The sequence below is a fragment of the Lemur catta genome, chromosome 1, assembly GCF_020740605.2.
Source record: "Lemur catta isolate mLemCat1 chromosome 1, mLemCat1.pri, whole genome shotgun sequence".
In the NCBI taxonomy this organism is placed as follows: Eukaryota; Metazoa; Chordata; class Mammalia; order Primates; family Lemuridae; genus Lemur; species Lemur catta.
This window is the reverse complement of record NC_059128.1, coordinates 129,554,243-129,577,290: the sequence shown is the minus strand read 5'-3', so window position 1 is coordinate 129,577,290 and position 23,048 is coordinate 129,554,243. Positions and strand designations below refer to the sequence as shown.

Below are 23,048 nucleotides of genomic sequence, written 5' to 3'. Positions count from 1 at the left end.
TTCATTTCCATGTGTCTGCTACATGAGCCCCAGCTCCTCAAATCCTAATTTTTTTTTTCCTTTTTTGATATTGGGCTAAGCTAAGCTAACTATTAATCAGCAAGTGGATATTAAAGAAATAACTATTTGGAGCTACTATGTAATTGTAATTGTTTTCACTGATGATTTTCTTAAGAAGTCTCAAATACTTTTCTTTTTAAAACTCTTCACATTTTCTCCTGATTTAGGATACAGTATGCACATAATTGGCTTTATACATGTTTTGGTGAAGAGGGTGGTAATTACAAAATATAGATAGCAGCAGCTACAATTACAGAGTTCAGATTTTGACAGCCATTAAAAAATATGCTAGAATTTTCTGAACCTGAGCACATTTTGAAAATGTTTTTCTTCAGCAGCAAGATAGAAGGGCAGTAAAGGCACACGTTTATGATTCTTTTCCTTATTCTTCTCATATTCTCTCTGGTCTGTCAAAATTTTAAATTTTTGGTCTTTGAGCCTTTTACATTTTGACATCAATTAATTTTTCTCCTCATTTTAAAACTTACCTAAGCTTTAATTGGGTGAATTTTGTGGTATGTGAATTATATCTCAATAAAGCTGTTAATAAAAAAAAAAACAAAAAAACTTACCTGAAAGCATTTTCAGTGGTAATTGTGAAGCAACTTTGTATTAATGTGACAAAGTGAGGAACAAATGGTAATTTATTTATATAAAGTTCCAAATGATGTGGCTTTTAAGAATATACTTCACTTTCCTATTTTTGGTTTGTTTTTAACTTAGGAAAACTTTCTGTTCAACTCATAGGCATCTATCTTAATGAGGGAGGAAAACAAATATATGAGGTTACGACTAAAACATTTAAATCTTATCTTTAGCATTGGAATGCTGTCAGAGAGATGAACGAGAAGTGCATGTTCAAATATTCCACGTCATGCCTAGCTCCTGGCCCTCCATCAACAGTCTGAGATTTGGCTAGATAAATGAGGAAGTAAGGAAATGTACTACTAAATTCTGCTACTTTGACTGCTTTCTATAACGAACTTTTCTTTTTGAGGACTTTTCTTCTTAGGATATTCCATTTATCATTACAGAAAGTGGTATACCTGCACAAGTGGTGGCTGCCATTGATGTAAACACCGTTGCTAATGAAGTATACAGGTATAATTTTCCTAAGACACAGTTACTGGCCAAGACAATTGAAGTGAGTAATGATTACCATTTTAACAAGTATATATGGCAATGAAAATGTGATTGAAAAACACTGCCAAATACTGGTTTCTGGTGGCTTAATTGGAAGGTAAGTCGTATATAAATAAAAAGTTTAGGAGAAGGGAATTAACATTTTATGGTCTATCAGAAGATAGCATGCTATTTTTTTTTTTAATTTCTAGCTGTAGAGACAGATCAATATTTTGGTCTCTGAGAGAAAGGATTAAAATATAAGAATATGCTTGACTTCCAAATGCTTGGTTCTGTCTGTGGTGATATTAAACTTTAATTCTTTGCTTTTATTCAATACTCATTCAATATATATAGTATGTGGTAAAAACAAGGGAGGCAGTCACTGACTATTACTTACTGAATGCTTCTTATTATAGCAAATTTGTCCGAATTAATCCATTTCACTTGTTATGAACTCAGCAGAAGTGTTTAACACTGATGTACATTAAGTTATTTTCAAAATAATTTGAAATTGTATTTTTTTCTACCAATTTCTTATCATGAAAAATTTTACTACAAATTTCTTATGAAGCCATAATTTACATACAATAAATTGCACCCATTTTAAGTATGCAGTTTGAGTTTCACCAACATATCCACCATGTAACCACCACCACCACAATCAAGACACAGAACATTTCCATCATACTAAATAGTTCCTTAGTGCCCTATTTTGGTCAGTTTCCAGCCCTAACCGAGGCAACCACTGATCTGCTTTCTTTTATTATAGATTAAATTGTAGTATATCATAAATAAAACCATAGAGTATAACTCTTTTGAGTGTAACTGCTTTGCTTTAGTGTTGATGTTTTTGGAATTCATCCATGTTGTTGTGTATATTGATAGTTTGCTCTTTTTTTAATTGTTGATTAATATTTCATACAATGGAATATCATACAGTATAATATATATCTATCTATTCACATGATTATTGCCATTTAAGTTGTTTCTAGTTTTTGGCCATTACAAATAAAGTTGCTGTGAACATTCGTGTACAATTCTTTGTGTGGACCTTTGTTTTCATTTCTTGTGGATAAATACCTAGATGGGAAATTGCTGGGTTATGTGATAAATTTCTTTAACTTTATGAGAAAATACTAATAGTTTTCCAAAAGGTTTTTACCATTTTCCATTCCCACAATCAGTATTTAAGTGAGAAGTTTCATATCCTTGCCAACACTTGCTATTAGTCTTTTACGTTTTAGCCATTCTAGTAAACATGTAGTGCTATTGAGGAATTATTGAGGAAAACTTCCCTGGTATCACCAGAGATTCAGATATCCAGATACAAGATGGTCATTGAATACCAGGAAGATTAATAGCAAACAGGACATCTCCAGGACACATAAGCATCAACCCAGCCAAAGTCAAAACGTAGGAGAAAATGCTGCAAGCTACAAGACAAAAGCAACAACTAAATTACAAAGGAAAACCCATCAGGTTAACAGCAGACTTCTCAGCAGAGACCTTATAAGCCAAAACAGATTGGGGTACCATTTTTAGTCTTCTTAAACAGAACAACTGCCCATTAAGAATTTTGTATCCTGCAAAACTAAATTTCATAAATGATGGAGAAATCAAGGCTTTTGCAGACAAGCAAACACTAAGGGAATTTGTTACTACTAGACCTGCCTTACAGGAAATGCTCAAAAGTATATCATACATGGAACAGCACAATAGATACCAACCAGTGTAAAAACAACTAAAAGTTAAAGCTCACAGCTCTAAAAAAATAATAGCACAAGAGGGAAAACAAAACAAGGTATCATCCAACATTATGAACAGAACAGTATCCCACATATCAATACTAACACTGAATGGTCTTGATGCCCCACATAAAAGAATTAGATTGACTGAAGGGATTTAAGAAACACATCCCAAGTATATGCTGTCTCCAAGAAACATATCTAACTTGCAAGGACTCGCACAGACTCAAGATAAAGGGATGGAAAAAAATATTCCATGCAAATGTAAACCAAAAACAAGCAGGTGTAGCCATTCTCATAATAGAGAAAGTAGACTTTAAATCAACAATGGTAAAAAAAAAAAAAAAAAAGACAGGCACATGCCACTATGCCCAGCTAATTTTTTGGAAGGAAAGGGTAGAGATGGAGGTCTTGCTGTGTTGCCCAGGGTGATTTCAAACTCCTAGCCTCAAACGATCCTTCTTCTGCCTTGGCCTCCCAAAGTGCTGGGATTGCAGGCATGAGCCACCATGTCTAGACAGATAGTATTTTTTAACGGAGGTAAGAAACATTAAAAAAAAAAAAAGCAGAATATGCAACAGAAAAATGTTAAGCAGAAGAAAATTTCAACCATTGTCTCCATGAGCTTTAAGCCTTAAGTAAAACATACTTTCAAAACAAGTACTCAAATATATTTAACAGCTCAAAAAGCAATGATCAGACAATAGAAATTGAAAAGTATCAGAGGTCTGGAGAAAAATAAAACCATTATAGAAATGAAAGTCATATCAGAGGAGCAAAAAGTAAAATAACTGTGCTGCCAACAGGGTCATGAAAAACAAAGCAGAACAAAAGGGAAAAGAACACAGATCAGAATATTGCAGAGTAAATTATATTAATAGCTACTGAAGACAAAGTGATCTATGATAAATACAATGACTGCCTCTGAAGAAGAGAATGAATCAAATGGAACAAAAAAATATTAACAGAAATAGATGAAAATTTTTCTAAAATGAAACCTGCCACAACTCATGGACCATAGCATCTGTGAGCCCTCCTGGAAAAGATGACTTAATCAGCCAAGCAAAGAAGAATCAAAGTAGAAAGCCCAGGAATGCAGCTGCCATGTTAGGAAAGAAATTATGGTTAGAAAATGGAGTGAAAATATTGTAATGCTTTGTAGTATAGAAATAATAATGTGATTGGAATCGGAAGAGGAGGTGAGACTCACACATATGTATATATCATATAATTGAAGCTATGAATTTTTTAGGACATTTTTAAATATTACTGTTAGGGGCTTAGCAGAGCTGGGAAATAGAGAGCCAAGCTGTCAGGGGTCAAAGTGCCTGATTAAAGCAACAAGCCACAAATGAGAGTTGAGCCTTTATTCACTGACTGTGATGGTATCAGCAAGAGTCTAAAACCAGAGAATCCCCCCCTCCCCGTTCCATTTCCCCGTGGATCAGTGCAGATATGGGGGCCCTCTCACTGTTGAGGGAGCCCCTGGCCTTCAGGGCATGATAAGCAGAGAGGGCCAGGAGTGGTAAAGTGCTGGGGACTGAGAGTGGGGAAAAGTGTCTTCAAGGTTTACTCCTCCTCCTCTTGGCATTAGAAAGCCTTGGCAGAGAACTTCTGCCCAACGTCTCAGATAAGGCAATCTAGGAATGAAGCCTCTGGGACCAGGAATACAAATGTGCCAAGGGCATGACCGGCTGGCTTGGCCCCCGGAGACCTTGACTGCAGCTCCCTTTGGAGACTGCGATGCACCAGCTGTGCACCCAGTCTGCTGGGAAGCGCACAGCTTGCCCCATGAGGCCTGCCAGGGAAAGCCTTTGTAATTGCCCAGGGTCAGGCCTGCAAAATCACACATAGGTTTCTCACAAAAAGCATGACTCCTCAATAAAGATAACAAGTAATAAAATTACAACGGTAAATTAGGGAGCAAATGGGAAATTACTAGTCATTAGTATGTAACTGCATATAAACTTTATGTGAGCAGAAACATTATTCAGTTTGTTCATTATTGTATTCCTAGACCTAGCACAATGCTTGGCATATAATGGAGACTCTGAAATATTGGTGAATTAATTTGTGAACATTGTTTAATAAACAATATATTGTGCCTAAAAATTAGATAAAGAAATATCAAAATATCAGGCAAATGCTAATAAAGAGTAACAGGTTTCAAAATTGATATTAGATAAGGTAGATTTCAAGGCAAAAAGCATTTAAGAGTCATAGAAAGTTACTTTGTAATGATAATTGATTAAATCCTCAAGAAAGGTCTAATTGTCATGAGTATGCATGCATAAAATAACATCAGAGTTCATAGGGCAGGAAATGATAGGAAATATCCACTTAAGTTCTTATTGAATACCTGCCATGTACTACAAAATAAGATTTTTCTGAATGTTTTTAATCTCTCTTAATAAAATTAGGAAAAATGAATGTTACCTTCATATATATGTTGCTTACTGGCCTTATATATGTTACTGACTTTTGGAGAGATATATATCTGTGGGGGGGATCAGAGAGTAGGTATGTTTATATTTGTGTTTAAACGCATGTACACATACTCATACACACTCACACTCAACGCGTGCACGCGCGTACATATACAAGGGCTGTCCAGAAAGTATCCAGCCATTGTTAACATAATGAGAATGGTCACATGGCTGGATACTTTCCCAACAGCCCTTGTGTATCTTCAAATCCAGTAACATGCTAAATGGTAAAAATTTAAAAGCATTCTTATTAAAATAATGAATATGGCAAGAATGTCCACCATTAGCACTATTAATATTGTGGATCTGTTAGCTAATATACTCACACAAAAGAAATAGTATATAAATAGAAATAAGAATTCAAAAATATGATTGAATATGCCTGAAAAATATATAAATGAGTTAACTAAAAATAGTATGAGGAACAATTGGTACATTTAATAAGGAGTCTGGTTACAAAAATATGATAGCCAGTAATTTCTATATACAAACAAAACTTGCTAGAAAATATAATAGAAGAAAATTCCTATTTTTAGTAACAACACAAAAGTTATAAACACCTGGAAACACATTAACAAGAAACCTATGTACCTCACATGGGAGTAAAAGAGACTTGAAAAATGCTGGAAAATGTACTGTGGCCCTGGAAAGGGTAGCTGAATATTATAAAAATATTAGTTTTCTTTAACTGTAAGTTCAATAAAATAGGCAAAAGTTGTTTTCTAATCTGCCAAGTTCTTTCTAAAGTTTCAATGAAAATTAAGTGTAAGAATAGCCAGGAAACTTTCTGAGAAAAGAAGCAATAAGGCAGGCAGAGGGACAGAAACAGCTGCCCGTGAACACGGGACAAACGCTGTTACCACAGTGACTTGATCTAATACTGTATGAAAGCAAAAGTGTTTTCATTGATTTGTATGGCCATATAATGGGAAAAGAATAAATTGCCATTAGCTTTAAAATACTGAATCATTGAAGATAACTCATGTATCTCCATGACTACTTTCTTGAATTCAAATATGTATGGCCATATAATGGGAAAAGAATAAATTGCCATTAGCTTTAAAATACTGAATCATTGAAGATAACTCATGTATCTCCATGACTACTTTCTTGAATTCAAATATGTATTCATTAACCTAGAATGCCAGATTAAATAAATTAAGTTGCGAATAGTCCAATTTAGTGATTATTTTTTGCATAACTATCTTATTATTTGGCCTACACTATTAAAAAAAATGACTGTTTTCAAAGATCCTTTAAAATTGTTATTGTTTTTTTTTTTAGTGTCTATGGTAGAGACATTGACTCTGTTTAATTTTTTTAGATTCTAGACAGAATACGCCTGGTATAATTGCTATAAAAGATTGTTGTTTTAATTTTACCTTAGTTTTAGGAATTTAGCTGTAATCAATCTGCATCTATTTGCTCACATAGTGGTCCTGTATGGGCAAACTATTGAACTTGAAGGTGATGGGCTATCTAATGCCGGGCCCCATATGCTGCTCAGTGTATGATTTTCAAATTGCTTTCCTGAGAATCCAGGATTCCAGAAGTGCTTTGGTAAATTTTCAATATTTAATTTTGATTTTGTTTTACAAATATATCTTAAATTATTTAAAAATCCTGTGATCAAAAAGTGACAGACATGCACATTCAGACTTTTACTACAGTGGAGACAACTGACATGGATCAGGTTAACTCACTCTTTACAAAACTCAGAGTAAAGCTTTTCCTGCTTTACTCATACACTTGAACTTCTTAGAAGTGGATTATAATTAGAAAGGTTGTAATTCTGGGCTGATCTCTTTAAATTCCTGGCTAAGGATGTGCACTCAGAGTGCTTAATGAGAGTTGGCAAACCCATGACCTGTGCTTCTCTATGTTCATCTTCTGATATATAAAAAGGATCAAAATAGCACATTTTTCCACCACTTAGCCCATGAGGGATTATTGTGATTAATCTTGTCTATAATCTTTTAAAGTTCTTTGCGTACATCTGCAAAACAATGAAATAATTGTGGCTATCTAAAAATGAGGCCTTTAACATTAACAGACATACATGAAAAGGGATGGTGACTAGTCAGTATATCACATTTACTAAATAAAAGAAAATTATTGATTAATATATATTTTAAAATTTCCTCCACCATATGCCAAAAATCATTAATTATAAAATAACATTCTCCATGTTTGACCCCAGAGAATAGCAGTGTTACGCTTGAGGCATGGTAGAGGAAAGAAGTACTTACGATCCAGGAAACTACCCTTCCAGCTCTGCTTTGGCTGGAGCTGGCACCTGGGGGGGAAGTGACTTCATTTCTCATAGCTTCAGTTTACTGCCCCATGTCCTGCTCCAGATTGCTGTGGAAAGTTTAACTGAATTTGATTTGAAAAGTTTTGTGTCATAATATATAAACTGTTATAAGTTCTGATATATTTAGTTATAGTTCATTAGTATTTTCCTTCTGCCTCATTCTATCCATGTTTTTATATTCTCTTTTTTTCCCTCAAATGTTCATTCCTTAGGGGATTACGCTAGAAGAGTTTGACAGATTATCTTTCAATATGATTTTAATGAGCCCTCCGTGCCAGCCATTCACAAGGTATGTATAATAAATATTTCTCTGTCAAGAAAGAATACTTTTGAAGGACTCATTAAATCAAGCAATACCATAGTTTCAAGCATGGACACTTTGAAGTTCAGCAGTTACATTTTCTTAGTTTTGAAACTTTTCGTAAATAATTCCTTTCATCTATTTACATTTATAATTCAGCATTAGTCATAAAGGAAATAGCAGTTACTACCAGATGAGCAAAATGATTTGGTCAGAAGTAGATATGCAAGAGTATAGGAGAACTCTCTTATACCTACCTAAGGTACAATGTTTATTTCTGCCCTGAATTACCTTAATTTATTTAAACTAATGAGCATTTAGGAATATCTTTCTAATACTGATTAATCAAAGTGTATTTCCATATTAAATGTTCAAGTCCTAAATTATTTAACTGTAAAATTTAAAAGCTAGTCAAGCATGTACTTGTATATTTTACATTTCTTAAAATTCATATTTACATTTAATTCTTGCTTTTTCATAGCCACCTTGTAATTTCTTCATTTTAAAAAATCACATAGTATTTATTTGGCTGTATGTTTCGGGGAATTATATCCTAAATGAAATCTGACTAATTCATATTTATTTAAATACTTTTACTAATAGTGTTTTAAATTATTTTAAATAATACTATTGTAGTAATAGCAGTGATCCTCTAAGTGTCTTACATGGAATGTAGCATTTAATTTATCAAACTTATGGGGTAGGCGTTGCTGTGATCATTATTTTATAGGTGAGAAACTGAGGAAGAGAAAGGTCAAGTAACTTTCTCAAGGTTATGCAATTAGAGAATATCAGAGCCAGGATTTATAAATCATTTTATATACTCCCATTTTAATATGTATGATTCAAAGTGGAATGTCATTTACAGTAAACATTCTAATTCAAATTAACATTCTCATGATAAATTTCCGTCTAAGTTGTGATTTATTTGAACAGTTCTCTAGGAAACTAATTCCCCAAGGATTTATTGTTTATCTACATGCCAGCCATTGTTTTTATTGTTTTTGATGCTGTAGTTCCTGTCCTTAGGGAGCTTATAGTCTAATGGAATGACTGACAAATAATTATCTTATAATGTGATATAGCTGTATAATAAAAGAATGCTGAAAGCACCCTGAGAACACAGAAGAGAAAAGAGGTTGCTGCATACCAGGAGCGGGGAATTCTTTCAGAGGTGGTATCTGAGCTATGTCAGATTAGGAATTTATCAGAGCAGGCAGAGGCCATTCCATCTAAGGTTGACTCTAAGCGTATGCAGGGGTATGGCCTGTGGAGTACAGTAAGTAGGATGTCCAAACAGAGTGCAGCCTCAGTGCTGTGAAGCCTCATATATCACTGCAGTGGGCCCCAGTGTCTTCCCTACCATCCCCCCACCCTGTATTAGCCCAACTCCAGCAGTAACTGATGGCAGCAGTAACTGATTCTGTAGTCATCATTTGAAACTCTGAGAGGAAAGGGATAGAATAAGAAGAACCAAAGATTTCTGAGGAATCTGTTCAAGTCCAGTCTAATCGCCTGGCTGAGCCTCAGATTCACTGATGGTTTTGGCCCTGCCTTCAGTTTTGATTAGTGATGCCAAGTAATTTATTTAACACTATGAAGTTATAATAAGTAGCATGATTTTAAACCTTGGTCCTGTTTCTGCTGCTTACACCCAATCCAAGTCTTCCTTTCTGTTCAATCCTTGATCATATTGTGACTCTTAGTTGTGAGATCTAATTGCTAGCCCAAGTACTACCTCTTTACGTGACCTGTCTTGACCCTGGTTAGTCTAGCCAAGTTGCAACTCCTGCTTATAGAATCAAGTCCTCAGCTTAGGATTCTCTTCTTTACATTGGACAAGATTGTCTTAGCCTTACCTACTACTCTGATTTGCTTAGATTAGTTACTAATGCCATTAGCTCCAGATTGCCACCCTATTCATCTGAACTCTTGTAGCACCTGGGGTACAGCAAAAGGTGTTGTTGGCTAATGTGTGTGTGTGTTTGTGTATTTTTCCTGAACAAATTGCTTTTAAGAGGGTAATTGGTTTTATTCCTCATTCATTTCTTGTTCTTTGCTTCATTTGGCATATTGTTTTATTTCTTTTTAAATAAATAAATAAATAAATTTTGTTCTCTATAGCAACAAGATGTTCATGTTTTTTGTAAGAACAAACTTAATTCTCTCAGTTTTGACTTTTTAAAAGTGACTTGATATCTCCACATAAGATTCTAGATAAACTTTTTGTGCTTTCTTTACCCCTTTAGAATTGGCCGGCAGGGTGATATGACTGATCCGAGGACGAATAGCTTCTTATATATTCTAGATATTCTCCCAAGGTAAAAACTTCAATTCCTGTAGAAGTTTACCTTAAATTTAAAACTTTGGGTCTGGAAGAATGCAGTGTTTGTAGTTGTATAGAGATTAGCAGTTTATACATGCTCCCTTCAGATATTTATCTTCTTCTGCCATGACTAATAGAATAACTGCAGATGTTTCACAATTCCACACTTGCCACCACAGTGAGTAGCAGGAAGTTACAGCCTGTTAGCTAAATTCTGTTGCCTCTGCTCATAGCAGTAATACAAATGATGCTAATGTTAGTGAGTGCTGTTGCTCGTGGTTTGAAAACTAGTGCTAACCCTCGAAGCCGCCATTCTATGTGAATGGCAACCCTTTGGGCTGTGCAGTGCAGAGACCCCGTGCAAACCCATGTTTTGAGATAAGCTTCAATGGAATTTAACATTTCAAATGTTAACTTTCTCAAGTATACCATGTCTTTAGGAAAAAATGAATAAAATATGAGTTGTCTCCATCCTTTTAAACTTCTTTATAGAAAGAGAGAGTTCGGACAATTACTTACCTCATGTTTCTTACAAGTGATGATTTTCTCTACTTTTTACTTCTTAGCAATGAGATATTTAGAATTCCATTTGTTTTTTGGTTTTTTTTTTTAGATTACAGAAATTACCAAAGTATATTCTTTTAGAAAATGTTAAAGGTTTTGAAGTATCTTCTACAAGGTAAAAATATGTATTTGTCTTGCTTGTATCTTGGACTTGGTATGTTATATAATAAGAACTGTTGTGAAATAAAGATCTTAAAAATAAATACATACATTCTGACATTGATATATGTTATATATTTTATTCATTAGTATTGATTTTGACTACTAACATACAGCATTACAAAGCTTTGTTCAACTGATTCTCTACCATTTTGATATGTTTGAATATTTTTAGAATGAACAACTCACTTTAGTGAGAATGGTGTTTCTCAATTTTAGTCATTTATATTGGTGCCTATTTCTTTCATAGTAGGAATGTTTTCAGTAAAAACTGGTGCTGTTGACAGGCATTTTCTGCCCTGCAGTTGGATTTAAGGAGAAGCTCAGTGTCAGGGTTCTTTTAGATAGTAGCCCAGCTGCAGAAAAAGCATCTATCTGAGTCCTTGATTTAGCTGCTGTCTATAACAATGTTCCCATCTGATTTGCTACTTTGAAGATACAGTTTTAGTTCCTATGGCAAATTTATCAATTCTAACTTTCATCAACCTGGATAATTTATCTGGCAGCTTTATGTATTTATAATAGAGAAATATCAATATCTTTTTAGTGAATATAATTTCTCAAGTACTGGACTTAGTAAAGACTTAGGATCATTGTCATTCTAAACAACTTGAGTAGAGTTACATTTTTCACTTAAAGTGTTATGTACAGCATTTATATAAGAACCCATTTCCAAGTAAAGGGTGAAAGATTTTCTTTTTTTTCTTTTGTTTTTCAGAGACCTGTTGATACAAACAATAGAAAATTGTGGCTTTCAGTACCAAGAGTTTCTATTATCTCCAACCTCTGTAGGTATCACAATTATAAGCCCTTATATAAATTACAATTTAAAGGCTTTTTTCCCCAAAGGAAATGTGATTCAATAAACAGAATGGCTCTATTTTGGATGTTATAGATACCTTCTGAAATTCTTTCAGATATGGCAATTACTTTCTAAAGAATGTAGTACATGCATTCTTATATACATATTCTTTATATACATATTTATATGTATATAAATATACATATTTTATGAAACAGTTATATAGCTTGAAGGTCATAAAGAATATATTTTTCTTTTGGAGAATAAAGGATAGCATATTTTGAAAATATGTAAAATTTGGTATCTCCAAACTAGATATGCTGTAGTTTAATAATGCTTCAAAATAATCCAAGATAGGAAACAAAATGAACATATGATAATTTTCTAATTACTGTTTTGAGGACATAACATTAAATTGCAAACATTGCTTCCATTTCATGGATAAGAAATTGAAGTAGTTGGTCATGATAAGTTATTTGACAGATTTTGATTTTATAAGTGTTGCTGTCTGTTTTTTGTCCTTGTTCTTGTTAGTTTCTTATCATCTTTAGCCATATTATATATAATATATTTTATATATATATATATATATATTATATATAATATATATCATTGCCCAGAAATTAAAAGAAAATCCATTTCAAAAATTAGATATACAAGTTGTGGAAACTGCCAGTATATCTGATCTGTTTAAATTTATTTCGTATTTATTGCCTTTTAACTTCTAAAACATAGTGAATTCTCCTTTTTTAGTAAATGAAGTAATAAATAGTCAAGAACAGCTATATTTGAATTTCATTTTTTTATAATTACTGTATATCAGGAATGAAAGTAAACATATCTATATTCTTATCTGGGAAATATAAAATGAAAGTAACTCAGACATATTTATCAGAGTCAGTCTTTACCTCATTCAAATAAAGATACAGAGCAGAAGCTTAACAGGTTTAGAATTTGCTAGCAAGAAGTCTTCTACAAATCAATAACAGGTTTTGCTCTGGCAGAAGCTAAATATCTCTGTAAGTTTTTTTACTAGGTGCTAAAGTTAGTGCAGATCTCTAATTTTCTGTAGTAACAAACTACTGTACTCTACTTACAGCTTGGAATTCCAAATTCAAGGCTGCGGTATTTCCTTATTGCAAAGCTTCAGTCAGAACCATTACCTTTTCAAGTCCCTGGCCAGGTATTGTTATTGGTATTGTTATTAGTAGTAGTATGGTTTATTTATTGCAGATATGTATCAGTCTGCTAATTTATTTTCAAACACTACTTTTTATAGGTTTATATGTGTCCTATAGAGTCTAAAGTATAGACCATGCCCTAAGACCATCTCCAAGGCCTTTTTTCTCTCCTGATGCCACTTTTATTGGTTTAAACAAAATAAAAAAAAACAAAACAACTTTTTCTTTTCTCATTGGAAAACATATCAATTAAAAGTAAAAAAAAAAAAAAATACCATTAGTACTGTTATCTCCTTCCTCCCCCCATAATTTTCCTTCTGACCATTAACTGTTTCACATTTTTCATTTTCCCTCCCTGATAGAAGCCATTGGTTACTTTGATTAAAATTTAACATTCTGTCTTAAAGATGGCTTAAGAGTCTTTTAACACGTTGTATTTTCTTTAAAGCCAATGCTATTTAGCTTAATTGATTAAAATATATTAATAGTAATGATTAGTATAAGCTAGAATGAAATGCTAAATTGCTACTGGTAGAGTCTTTAATCATGTGAGCAATTTTATGTGCTTTGGTCAAAAATGGGAGTGGATAACTGAGTTTCAGTGGTTCAGTGAAGCTCTCTATAACTGACGTAGGTCAAGAACTCATGTCCTATTAATAGGAAATCAGTAGTATCATTTGAATCCCCTATAATGTAATACTAATATATCTCCCTTTCCATAGTGGGTAATTCCAAAAACAATGTATAGAGTATATTAACGTGATACATTGACTTCAAAGACTTCATCATAAAAATGCCTGGAATGGTTTTTCTTTTACAGACTAGGACTTTATACATAGTTATGTGTTTTGCAGAAACAAATTTTTCCCAAGGAGCTCATGAGTAGACATAACCTTTCATGGTAAAAAGCACTTTTCTTTTTTTAATTACTAATTTTCCTTTAGCTCATGGGTATATTCCAGTTTTTCCTTCTTAATGAAGGAGTATGAGAAACTTTGAGCCGAAACGCATTTTCTGGAAATGTTAATATTGCTTTCTAAACTTCTTTTCCATATATGATGCCCTTTGTATAGTCAATTACTTTGTTGAATTTTTTCTTAATAAATACAGAAAGCAGTAACTATGAAATAAATCATCTGTAACATGATGACACTATAGCTATATGATTAATAACTTGTAATAACTTGTACAAATATAAGTAAACCATATTTTCTGTCTTTTAATGACAACCCTGTGAAGGACAGTGAAGTTTTTACATAATGTTGACTGGCCATTATTAGTTTGTCTTTTATTTTTAATAAAGATTTTGATAATTTGTGTATTTTTACTTAATGTCAGGTACTCATGGAATTCCCCAAAATTGAATATGAGCACCCACAAAAATATGCAACAGATGCAGAAAATAAAATTGAAGAAAAAATTGAACCAAGTATTTGCTTTGGTAGCACACAGTGTTCTGGAAAAGATGCCATTCTTTTTAAGCTTGAAACTGCAGAAGAAATCCAAAGGAAAAATCAACAGGACGGTGATCTCTCTGTGCAAATGCTAAAAGATTTTCTTGAGGATGACATTGATATGAATCAGTACTTTTTACCTCCAAAGTCATTGCTGCGATATGCTCTTTTATTAGACATTGTTAAACCCACTTGCAGAAGGTCTGTGTGCTTTACCAAAGGGTAGGTTTTAAAGATCTCTTGATAAGACTGTATTTTTAGGCATCATTTCTATAGTTTGTTAAAGATCTATTCATGTTGTATCCATAATACCAGGGTTTTATAGCTATTCTTTTTTTCAGTTCTTCTTGAAACAAGGAACATTTTATAAAATGTTTTTGCTGGAATAACTTCTTATTTTTTTTGCCCTTAATTGCCTGTTTTGTGTTCCAGTAGAACATGAGTGAAAATTCCTTCTGGCAGAACATTATGTGCACCATCCTCAAAAGTGCCATAAAAGACAATGTCATTTGTTTAGTGACCTTCATAGGAGCTTAAATATCCATAGTGGAAACATGGCTTCTGTAGAGAGAGTTGCTTGCTAATTTTGTAGCACTTTTCTTTCTATGGCACATCAAACCTCAGAGAATGATATGCATTCTTATGATCAATGTATAAGAAAAAATTAAATCTTAATCTAAAGAAATAGACTTGAATCATCTGGAGCATATTAGGATAACTTTTAAATTTATTCAGTGTTTTGAATAAGTAATATATTCCCATGGTTCAAAATTCAAAAGATGTGAAGATTGTAAGACTCTCTTCCACTTCTGCCTCTTGGCCCTTCAGTTTCTCTCCCTTCCTGCAACTGATGATGTCAATTTCCTGTATAACCTGCCAGAGGTTATTGTGTGTGAGTGTGTATTTAAATATATGTGTATATTTTATTCCCCCTTTAAGTAAATGGTAGCATAGTATATACATTCTTATATGCACTTTTTTTACTGCACAATATAAATTGGATATTACTGCATATCAGTACATAAAGGACTTTTCTCATGTTATAGGTAAACTATAATAATTTATTTTACTGGTAACCTGTTGATAAACATTTAGGGGACTTCCTCTGGGTTATTTCTCAAATATTTAATATATTTCTCATCAATTTTTTTAAACCTCAAAGAAGGGGAATATTGGGCCTTTTCAGAAAACTTTTGCCAAAGATCTCTATACCCACTTTGTAAATGCTGCTCAAACTCATTTGATAGGTATTTGTATGCTTTGACAATGCAAGCATTCTCTTCTTACCTACTAGCTAGATATCTTGAACAAAAGACTGCCCCTGATATAATCATAGCAGACTCATCTCATTTTATCATACTCTGCCCTTGTACTTCTGGGGAAAGTGTTTATTGCTTTCCATTAAAAGCACTTCACTCAGCTGTTGTCTAACCAAGTCCAATAGGTTCTGTTTAGGACTCTCATAAAACAAGACTTATCAATTTTGTAATAAAAAACAACCTTGACATTCTTTTGTAATTATAAAGATGATATAAAGGAAGCCTTACTATGAAAGTTTATTTTAGTGTAGATAATATATATTAATACATAAATACATATTTATATGTGTGATAAATATGAAAAACCAATTTGAAAAAATTATTTTTTCCTGGTGTGACTTTTTCCCTCTAATTTATATTTTAAATTGTTCTCTTTGGAAAAAAAATATCTTAATGTGTTGAACAGCCAGCTTGGCAATGATCTTAGAGAAGTATTATGAATGCCTTGCATTTCTTAATTATTAATATTTTATATTTACTATACAGTTATTTACATAATGGTCTGGTTGTTGTATGAAAATGATAGTAAAAACATACTGTGTTAAATGACAGGCAGACACAAGCTCTATGGAACTGTGTTTGTCATGGTACTAGAGAGCAGGGTTTTGGGTTCTTGAGAAGAAATGATAGTTCAGGGGTTATAAAAAATAGCAGCAATTTATTTTCACCTATACAACATTTGCTTTAATGTGACAGGAATGCCAATATTGAATAGCATTTGAATATAAAGTGCATACTTTCCAGTGGTGAACATTAAAAACATGACAATTAATACAAATAAATTAATGTAAATAAATGATAATTAATAATACATCATTCACTAGTGTTTATACAACTCAAAATACTATACCATGTTTAGTTTCTGAGAAGTTAAATAGAATTATATCTTTTACTTAGTAATTTTGTAATTACAAAGCATATTTATGTGCCATTATGTATTATTCAAGATACTTCAGAAGGATATAACTATGTATATTAATTCATTTAAGAAATATTTAAGAAATTTAACATGAACTAATACTTTAGGCACTGCATAATATCCATGTTAATTTTTCAGTTATGGAAGCTACATAGAAGGGACAGGATCTGTGTTGCAGATTGCAGAGGATGTGCAGGTACTATGTGTGGTTTAAAATAAATAACTGAAAATGATTAAGTAAAATTATGTTTAATACTTAATTGAGAACATTAAAGTAATTTTGCATGTTCAACTGGATGTGAATATATACGATAAATATTCATATATCTACTGTTTCTCTACTGTAGAATAAATCTTTTCTTGTTGCCATACATGATTATGCACAAGGAATGTTTTGTTTTTTTTCTTTTTTTAATTTTTACTTTCTGCTTTTCTTTTCATTCCATAAATAGTAAATTGAAATTTAGCCTACAATAGTTAATGTTCTCTAAAATTTTGCATAAACATCTTAATATTGGAGCCTTCCTTTATAGCGTATACTATCAAACTCCCTTTTTAGGAAAAAAATCTGTTTTAGCAATGTTCTTTATTAATACTTAAGTCATTAATTCTTCATGGTGTCATGATTTAAAACTAATACAAGCCTGATATACAGCAAGTTTTATATATTTTTGAATAATTTTAAAGTGAGATCATGGTACCTTTTTTTATACTGATTCAGGCTCTTAATTATTAAAATTTACCCATTGTAAAAATTCTATCATAGGCAAATGAATGTCTAGATTTGAGAAATCACATTTAATATATTTTCTTAGTTTAAAAAATGATAAATTTCATCTCAATTTGATTATAAATAATAAATGTCTTAATAATCTTGTGGTTAGTATTATAAAATTGACTTCACTGCCAAGTTTCTTTTATCCTTCAGTATATTTCTGTTATATTATCATTTATTGCTTATATTGTTATGATTTAATTTTAAGGAATCAAAATGACAGATACACTGAAAAGTATCCTATCTGTTCATTGTTAACTTTTTTCTTTTTCAAAGTTCACATTGCTACTGTTGAGCCAATTATATAGTGTATTGCACAGAGAAATTTTGTGCTGTACGTTTTGCTACCATGCGTTATTGCAGACTATATGTCCATTGTTTGTAAACTGTCTCACAATAGGAGATCTTAAATCTAGTTACACACTAATTTTTCAGTTATCTTGTATGTTTTTTTACAGATTGAGAATATCTACAAATCTCTTACCAATTTGTCACAAGAGGAAAAGATAACAAAGTTGTTAATGCTTAAACTGCGATATTTCACTCCTAAAGAAATAGCAAATCTCCTTGGATTTCCTCCAGAGTTCGGTATGTGAGATACATGTAGACCTCAGCCTTCGTTTATTAAGGTTTCCAGAATTCATTAGGGACTCACATGGGTGTTTTGTGAATAAACCCTTGCCCAGATAGATTGTTTCAAGACACCTCCTTCCTTTCCCTGTTCATGGAATTTTTGGCATCTTCTTGCCTTCTTTTCCCTTTCCCCTTATAACTGCCTCACTCCATTCTCTTCTGACTCAATTCTCCCTTTCACTTAACTCCACGAGTGGCCGGAGTGGTTTGCATGGGCAGAAGGAGCCCATTGGCAATTCCTCACCTCTTTCTAGGAATGGTTGTTAATGATATCCCCTGTTCGGCTCATTTTCTTGCCTCCACAGGTCCTTTACTAGTAACCTCACGCTAGAGCTTGTGAAAGAAAGCCTTTGATTGTCTTTTTTTTTTGCCCCTAAGATCTGCCATTTATTTATTAAAAGCAATACTCTCCTGCTAATATTTTATCTTCACCAGGTTCCCAGGGGAAAGGAACTAATACCTTTTGATTGCCTCTTTTAATGAAGAAATTAAAGGCAGTTGGGGAATTATTTTGGAAGGGTCGGGAGTGTGTTTGTATTCATTCTCTTCCTCAGGGATATATTTATATCAGTTGTGTGCCTTTTTCCTTCCCTACGAGGTTGAAGTGGAGAAAAGGGAAAGTGAGAGGTCATCTAGGAAGGAGCATTCCTGAAGGGAAAAAGGGTGACCCAGGGGCACAGACTAGAATTGACAAAAGATTAGGGGATCAGAAGCAGGGAATCTCAAGAACAAAAGTGAAGATTTAGTTGTAGAGTGAGAAAGACAAAGTCCTAACTCCACTGGCAGTCCAGGAAATCTGGGGATTAGCGCTGTGAAGAGATGGGACTTGAGGCCTTTGCTTTCTTAGAGCAGCCCCTGCCCCTCCCTGCTGCGGGGCAGTGCTCTCAGCAGTGAAGGGGCCAGGCCACGGGTCTCTTAGGCCTGGGTGTGGGTGTGCTCCCATACCTGGCTGATGGGCAGGGAGAAAGACTGACCTCTCTAACATGCTTCCAGCGCTACAGGAGGAAAACTGCTTTTGAGAACTCTGATTAAGAGTTTGAATGCAGAAAAGAAAAACTTCGTTAAATCTGATACTGTTATAATATTCCTTAAGTAAACAATGAGTTAAATAGATCATGTTTCAAATTCTAAATAATGGATTTACACATGAAGTTAGGAACACAATCCTTTTGTACACAGGGAACAAACTGCCAATATAATTTGAGTACCCTCTTGGTAATTGATTCTCCGAGCATAATCACGGCAACCAGGTTTATTTTCTACTCCCTGCCTCTTGGTGCTCTCATTCCATCCCAAATATCCTGGGGAGTGTTATTTAAGAAAAACACAGACTTTCCTTGTCTTAGTTTATGTCACAAAATGAGTGAAAACATCACAAAACAAATAAAGAGCTGAGAGTTGGACTCAAGAATTTTATTCCCAGTCTGCTTTCCTAGTGACTATTTTTTTCTTTTTTCAGATGAGCAATCAGATATACTACTAAAGAGAGAAAAGAGATTAACTATCTAATAAAAACTAATTAAGTTTTATTCTAGTGCTTGTTTTTTTCAAGGAGTGTCAGTCACTTTGGTAATACTGAAACTTGGTAAGGAACACAGAACCCAGACTGACTGAGTTTGAATCCTAGCTCCACCTTAACTGCTCCCTGCCTTAGTTTATTTATCTGTAAAATGGGGACAATTACAGCACCTACTTCGTTGGGTTGTTGTGACAGTTAAGTGAGTTAATATGTATGAAATGCTCACGCAATATCTGAGACATAATATGAAATTTGTGTTAGCTTTTATTTTTTAAATGAGACATTTATTTTTATAACCTTTATGTCATACATATTTTTAAATTTCTCACTATTTTTAAATTTTAGATGGGTAAAATAGAATTTTTCAAAGCTATCTGAATGTATGTGTATAATATATGCAAAAGGCCTTTTAAATAGCTGAATCTTCTTTTAAAATACGTGGTATATTTTGTAGTCAAAACTTTCCCTGATGTTGCCACTCAGCAGCACCATGACACAACTGTCCCTCATGTGTGTTTCCAACATTATTGACTCTGAGTCCAAAAAAGGGCATTGTTTGAGCTGTTTGTCCACTGGCAATGAGGGCTCTGCATTGATCGTTCTGTGCATTTTGTCCCGGTTCTCTTTATGACTGGCGGCATGTGTCCATGCAGTAGCAGGCTTTGGAAGACAGGGACGCTAACCTGCACTTACTGGATGAAAGTTACTTTTTTGACCTTGTTAATTCTGTTTCTTTGGTATTGAGGATTATTGTTATCTTTAATGTATCTAAGTTTTTAAAAAGTCACTCTTTAACTTAAAAAATTATTTAATTTTTTCCCCTAAGTTAGTATAGATTTTTAAAAATACACACAAATGCACACTGGCACATATAATTTTTACAAATCTGACTTGTTTTCAGACCTTTCTTTCCTTCCAATGTAATGTTAATATTGCAAAAGACCATCTCAAGGATACTCTAAAAGTCTGTTTGTAGGTACATTTGTACCTTTGTCTACTTTGAACTAAATAATTTTTGAGATGAGTAATGTGCTTGCCTAAGACATTATCCTTAGGATATCAATTGACTTCATGATCATGTTCAATTGCACATATAGTTTTATTATAGTAATTACTATTATTTTATTGCAGTTCGTATCATGTCAAGTGTTGATGAAACAACTTTGCTATTAATGTAACCAACTCTATCTTCTGGCCCTTATAAGTATATGAAATATTGCTACTCTTAATACTCTTTAATTACGTTTTTCACTTTCTTATATGAGTTACTTTTCCTTTATTGATTCTGTATGCCAAAGGGTACTGAATGTAAAATACTGACATTGTAACTAACATTATAGTGCACACTCTTATGCATGGGCACTCTTTTATGCTGATATTTGTAAGGCTTTCTTCCAGCATATGTAGTATTTGTGGGCCTTTTTGTTTTGAAAAAGAATGTAGCAAATAGAAGTCCATCATGAGAAAGGCAATTTGTGGAAGCAGAGTATGAAAAACAACTGTGGGGGACTTGTATCTAGAATATTTAAACAACTCTTACAACCCCACTATGAAAAGAAAAATAATCCAATTTAAAAATGGGCAAAGGCTTTAAATCAACATTTCTCCAAAAGAGACAGATAGATGGCCAATAATCACATGAAAAAGATGTTATTCGTTAATTATTAGGGAAATGTAAATCAAGCCACAATGTGATACCACTTCATACCTATTAGGATGGCTAAAATAAAAAAGACAAACAAGAGCAGTGTTGGCAAAGATGTGGAGAAATTGGAACCCTCATACACTGCTGGTCGGATAATGAAATGGTAGAGCTGTTTGGAAAACAGCCTGACAGTTCCTCAAAGGTTAAACATAGAGTTATTGTGTGACCCAGCAGTTTCACCCCTAGTTATATATCCAAGAGAATTGAAAACATACGTCCACACAAAAACTTATGCATGAATGTTCATAGCAGCATTATCCATTACAGCCAAAAGGTAGAAATAACCAACGTCTATCAGTAAATGAAGGATAAATAAAATGGGATATATCCATTCAATAGACTATTATTCAACCATAAAAAGGAATGGAGTATTGGTACGTTCTACAACAGTAATGAACCTTGAAAACATTATAGTAAGGGAAAGAAGCCAGACACCAAGACAATATCTTAATATTATATGGTTCTGTGTATATGAAATGTTCAGAATGGACAAATCTACAGAAATAGAAAGTAGATTAGTGGTTGCAGGTAGGGAGGAAATGGGGGGTGATTGCTAATGGGTACCAGCTTTCTTTTTGAAGTGATAAAAATGTTCTGGAAATAGAGTGGAGATGTTTGAAAAACTCTATGACTATACTAAAGACCACTTAATTGTACACTTTAAAGGGTGAATTTTATGGCGTGTAAATTCTATTAATATCTCCATACAGCTGTTGTTATGTAAAAGAAATAACTGAAATAATGGTATTCACTGCTTTTTCTAAAAGTGCATTAATACATAAATTTCTCTGAGTTCTGTGTGTATTATGTGTATGTGTGTGTCCTGAACATGAGATATAACAATGTGATAAGACACAATCTCATTGTGTAGGTAATGTAATGAATGTTACATAATATTTTTTGGCTCCAGATTATTTGTTAATAAACTTCATGGAGACCTTACTGATTTATTTATGAAGTGACCTCTGTGCTTTACTAAATGATACATCCTTTTATCTCTGGAAGTTACTGTTACAAATGATTGTATATACATTTTTATCTCTCTTTTCTAGGATTTCCTGAGAAGATAACAGTGAAACAGCGTTATCGCCTGCTTGGAAACAGTCTTAATGTACACGTGGTAGCTAAACTAATCAGAATCCTCTATGAGTAATTTTAAAATAACACGGAAAGATGGTCTTCATATTCTTTCATTTCCAGATAGTAGTTCTGAAATTCTACTTTGAACTAATTCTGACGAAATTCAACTAAGTTATTTTAATCTGTATTTATTATGCAATTTGGAATTTATTACAAAGATGCCAAATTTTTTTCAAATTTATATTACTGTATTTTATAAAATGCAAATTATTGTTATGCTTTATGGAGAATATATTTTTATATAAAACTGGTAAACATATATGTGAAATATTGTTTTTATAATGTCATGGTATAAACAAATTTAGGCACATTAGGATTTTAAGGTCTACGTGAATATTTTATAAAGTGTCTAACAGGCTTACCAAAACGAACCCAAGAAATTGTATATTTTTGTATGTTAATTAAAGAAGTTTTATGAATCTTATTTTAATTTGTTTTTATATAATTATTCCTAATTCTAAAATGATGATTCTGATTCTAGCCTGTTTCACATAGTGCATGTTTTGTTCTTTTTTTTCGTT

General features: G+C 33.0%; 1 protein-coding gene across 10 annotated transcripts in view; it reads left to right on the top strand.

The window, feature by feature from the left end:
* The window catches only part of TRDMT1 (tRNA aspartic acid methyltransferase 1), a 58,315-nt gene extending 35,565 nt beyond the window's left edge, over positions 1-22,750 (top strand). For 3 of the 10 annotated variants that reach the window (XM_045534148.1, XM_045534135.1, XM_045534186.1), the window contains exons 2-12: positions 1,095-1,204; positions 6,851-6,976; positions 7,943-8,019; positions 10,281-10,352; positions 10,971-11,036; positions 11,799-11,868; positions 12,982-13,065; positions 14,402-14,739; positions 16,894-16,951; positions 17,989-18,118; positions 22,440-22,750. In XM_045534148.1, coding sequence (XP_045390104.1) covers positions 1,095-1,204; positions 6,851-6,976; positions 7,943-8,019; positions 10,281-10,352; positions 10,971-11,036; positions 11,799-11,868; positions 12,982-13,065; positions 14,402-14,739; positions 16,894-16,951; positions 17,989-18,118; positions 22,440-22,540 — 1,232 coding nt within the window. In that variant the 3' untranslated portion in view covers positions 22,541-22,750. Of the gene's footprint in view, positions 1-794; positions 992-1,094; positions 1,205-6,850; positions 6,977-7,942; positions 8,020-10,280; positions 10,353-10,970; positions 11,037-11,798; positions 11,869-12,981; positions 13,066-14,401; positions 14,740-16,893; positions 16,952-17,988; positions 18,119-22,439 lie in introns of those variants that run through there. The other 7 variants (XM_045534179.1, XM_045534170.1, XM_045534140.1 and 4 more) reach the window with 7 other exon arrangements.
* Positions 22,751-23,048: the final 298 nt, after the last annotated feature.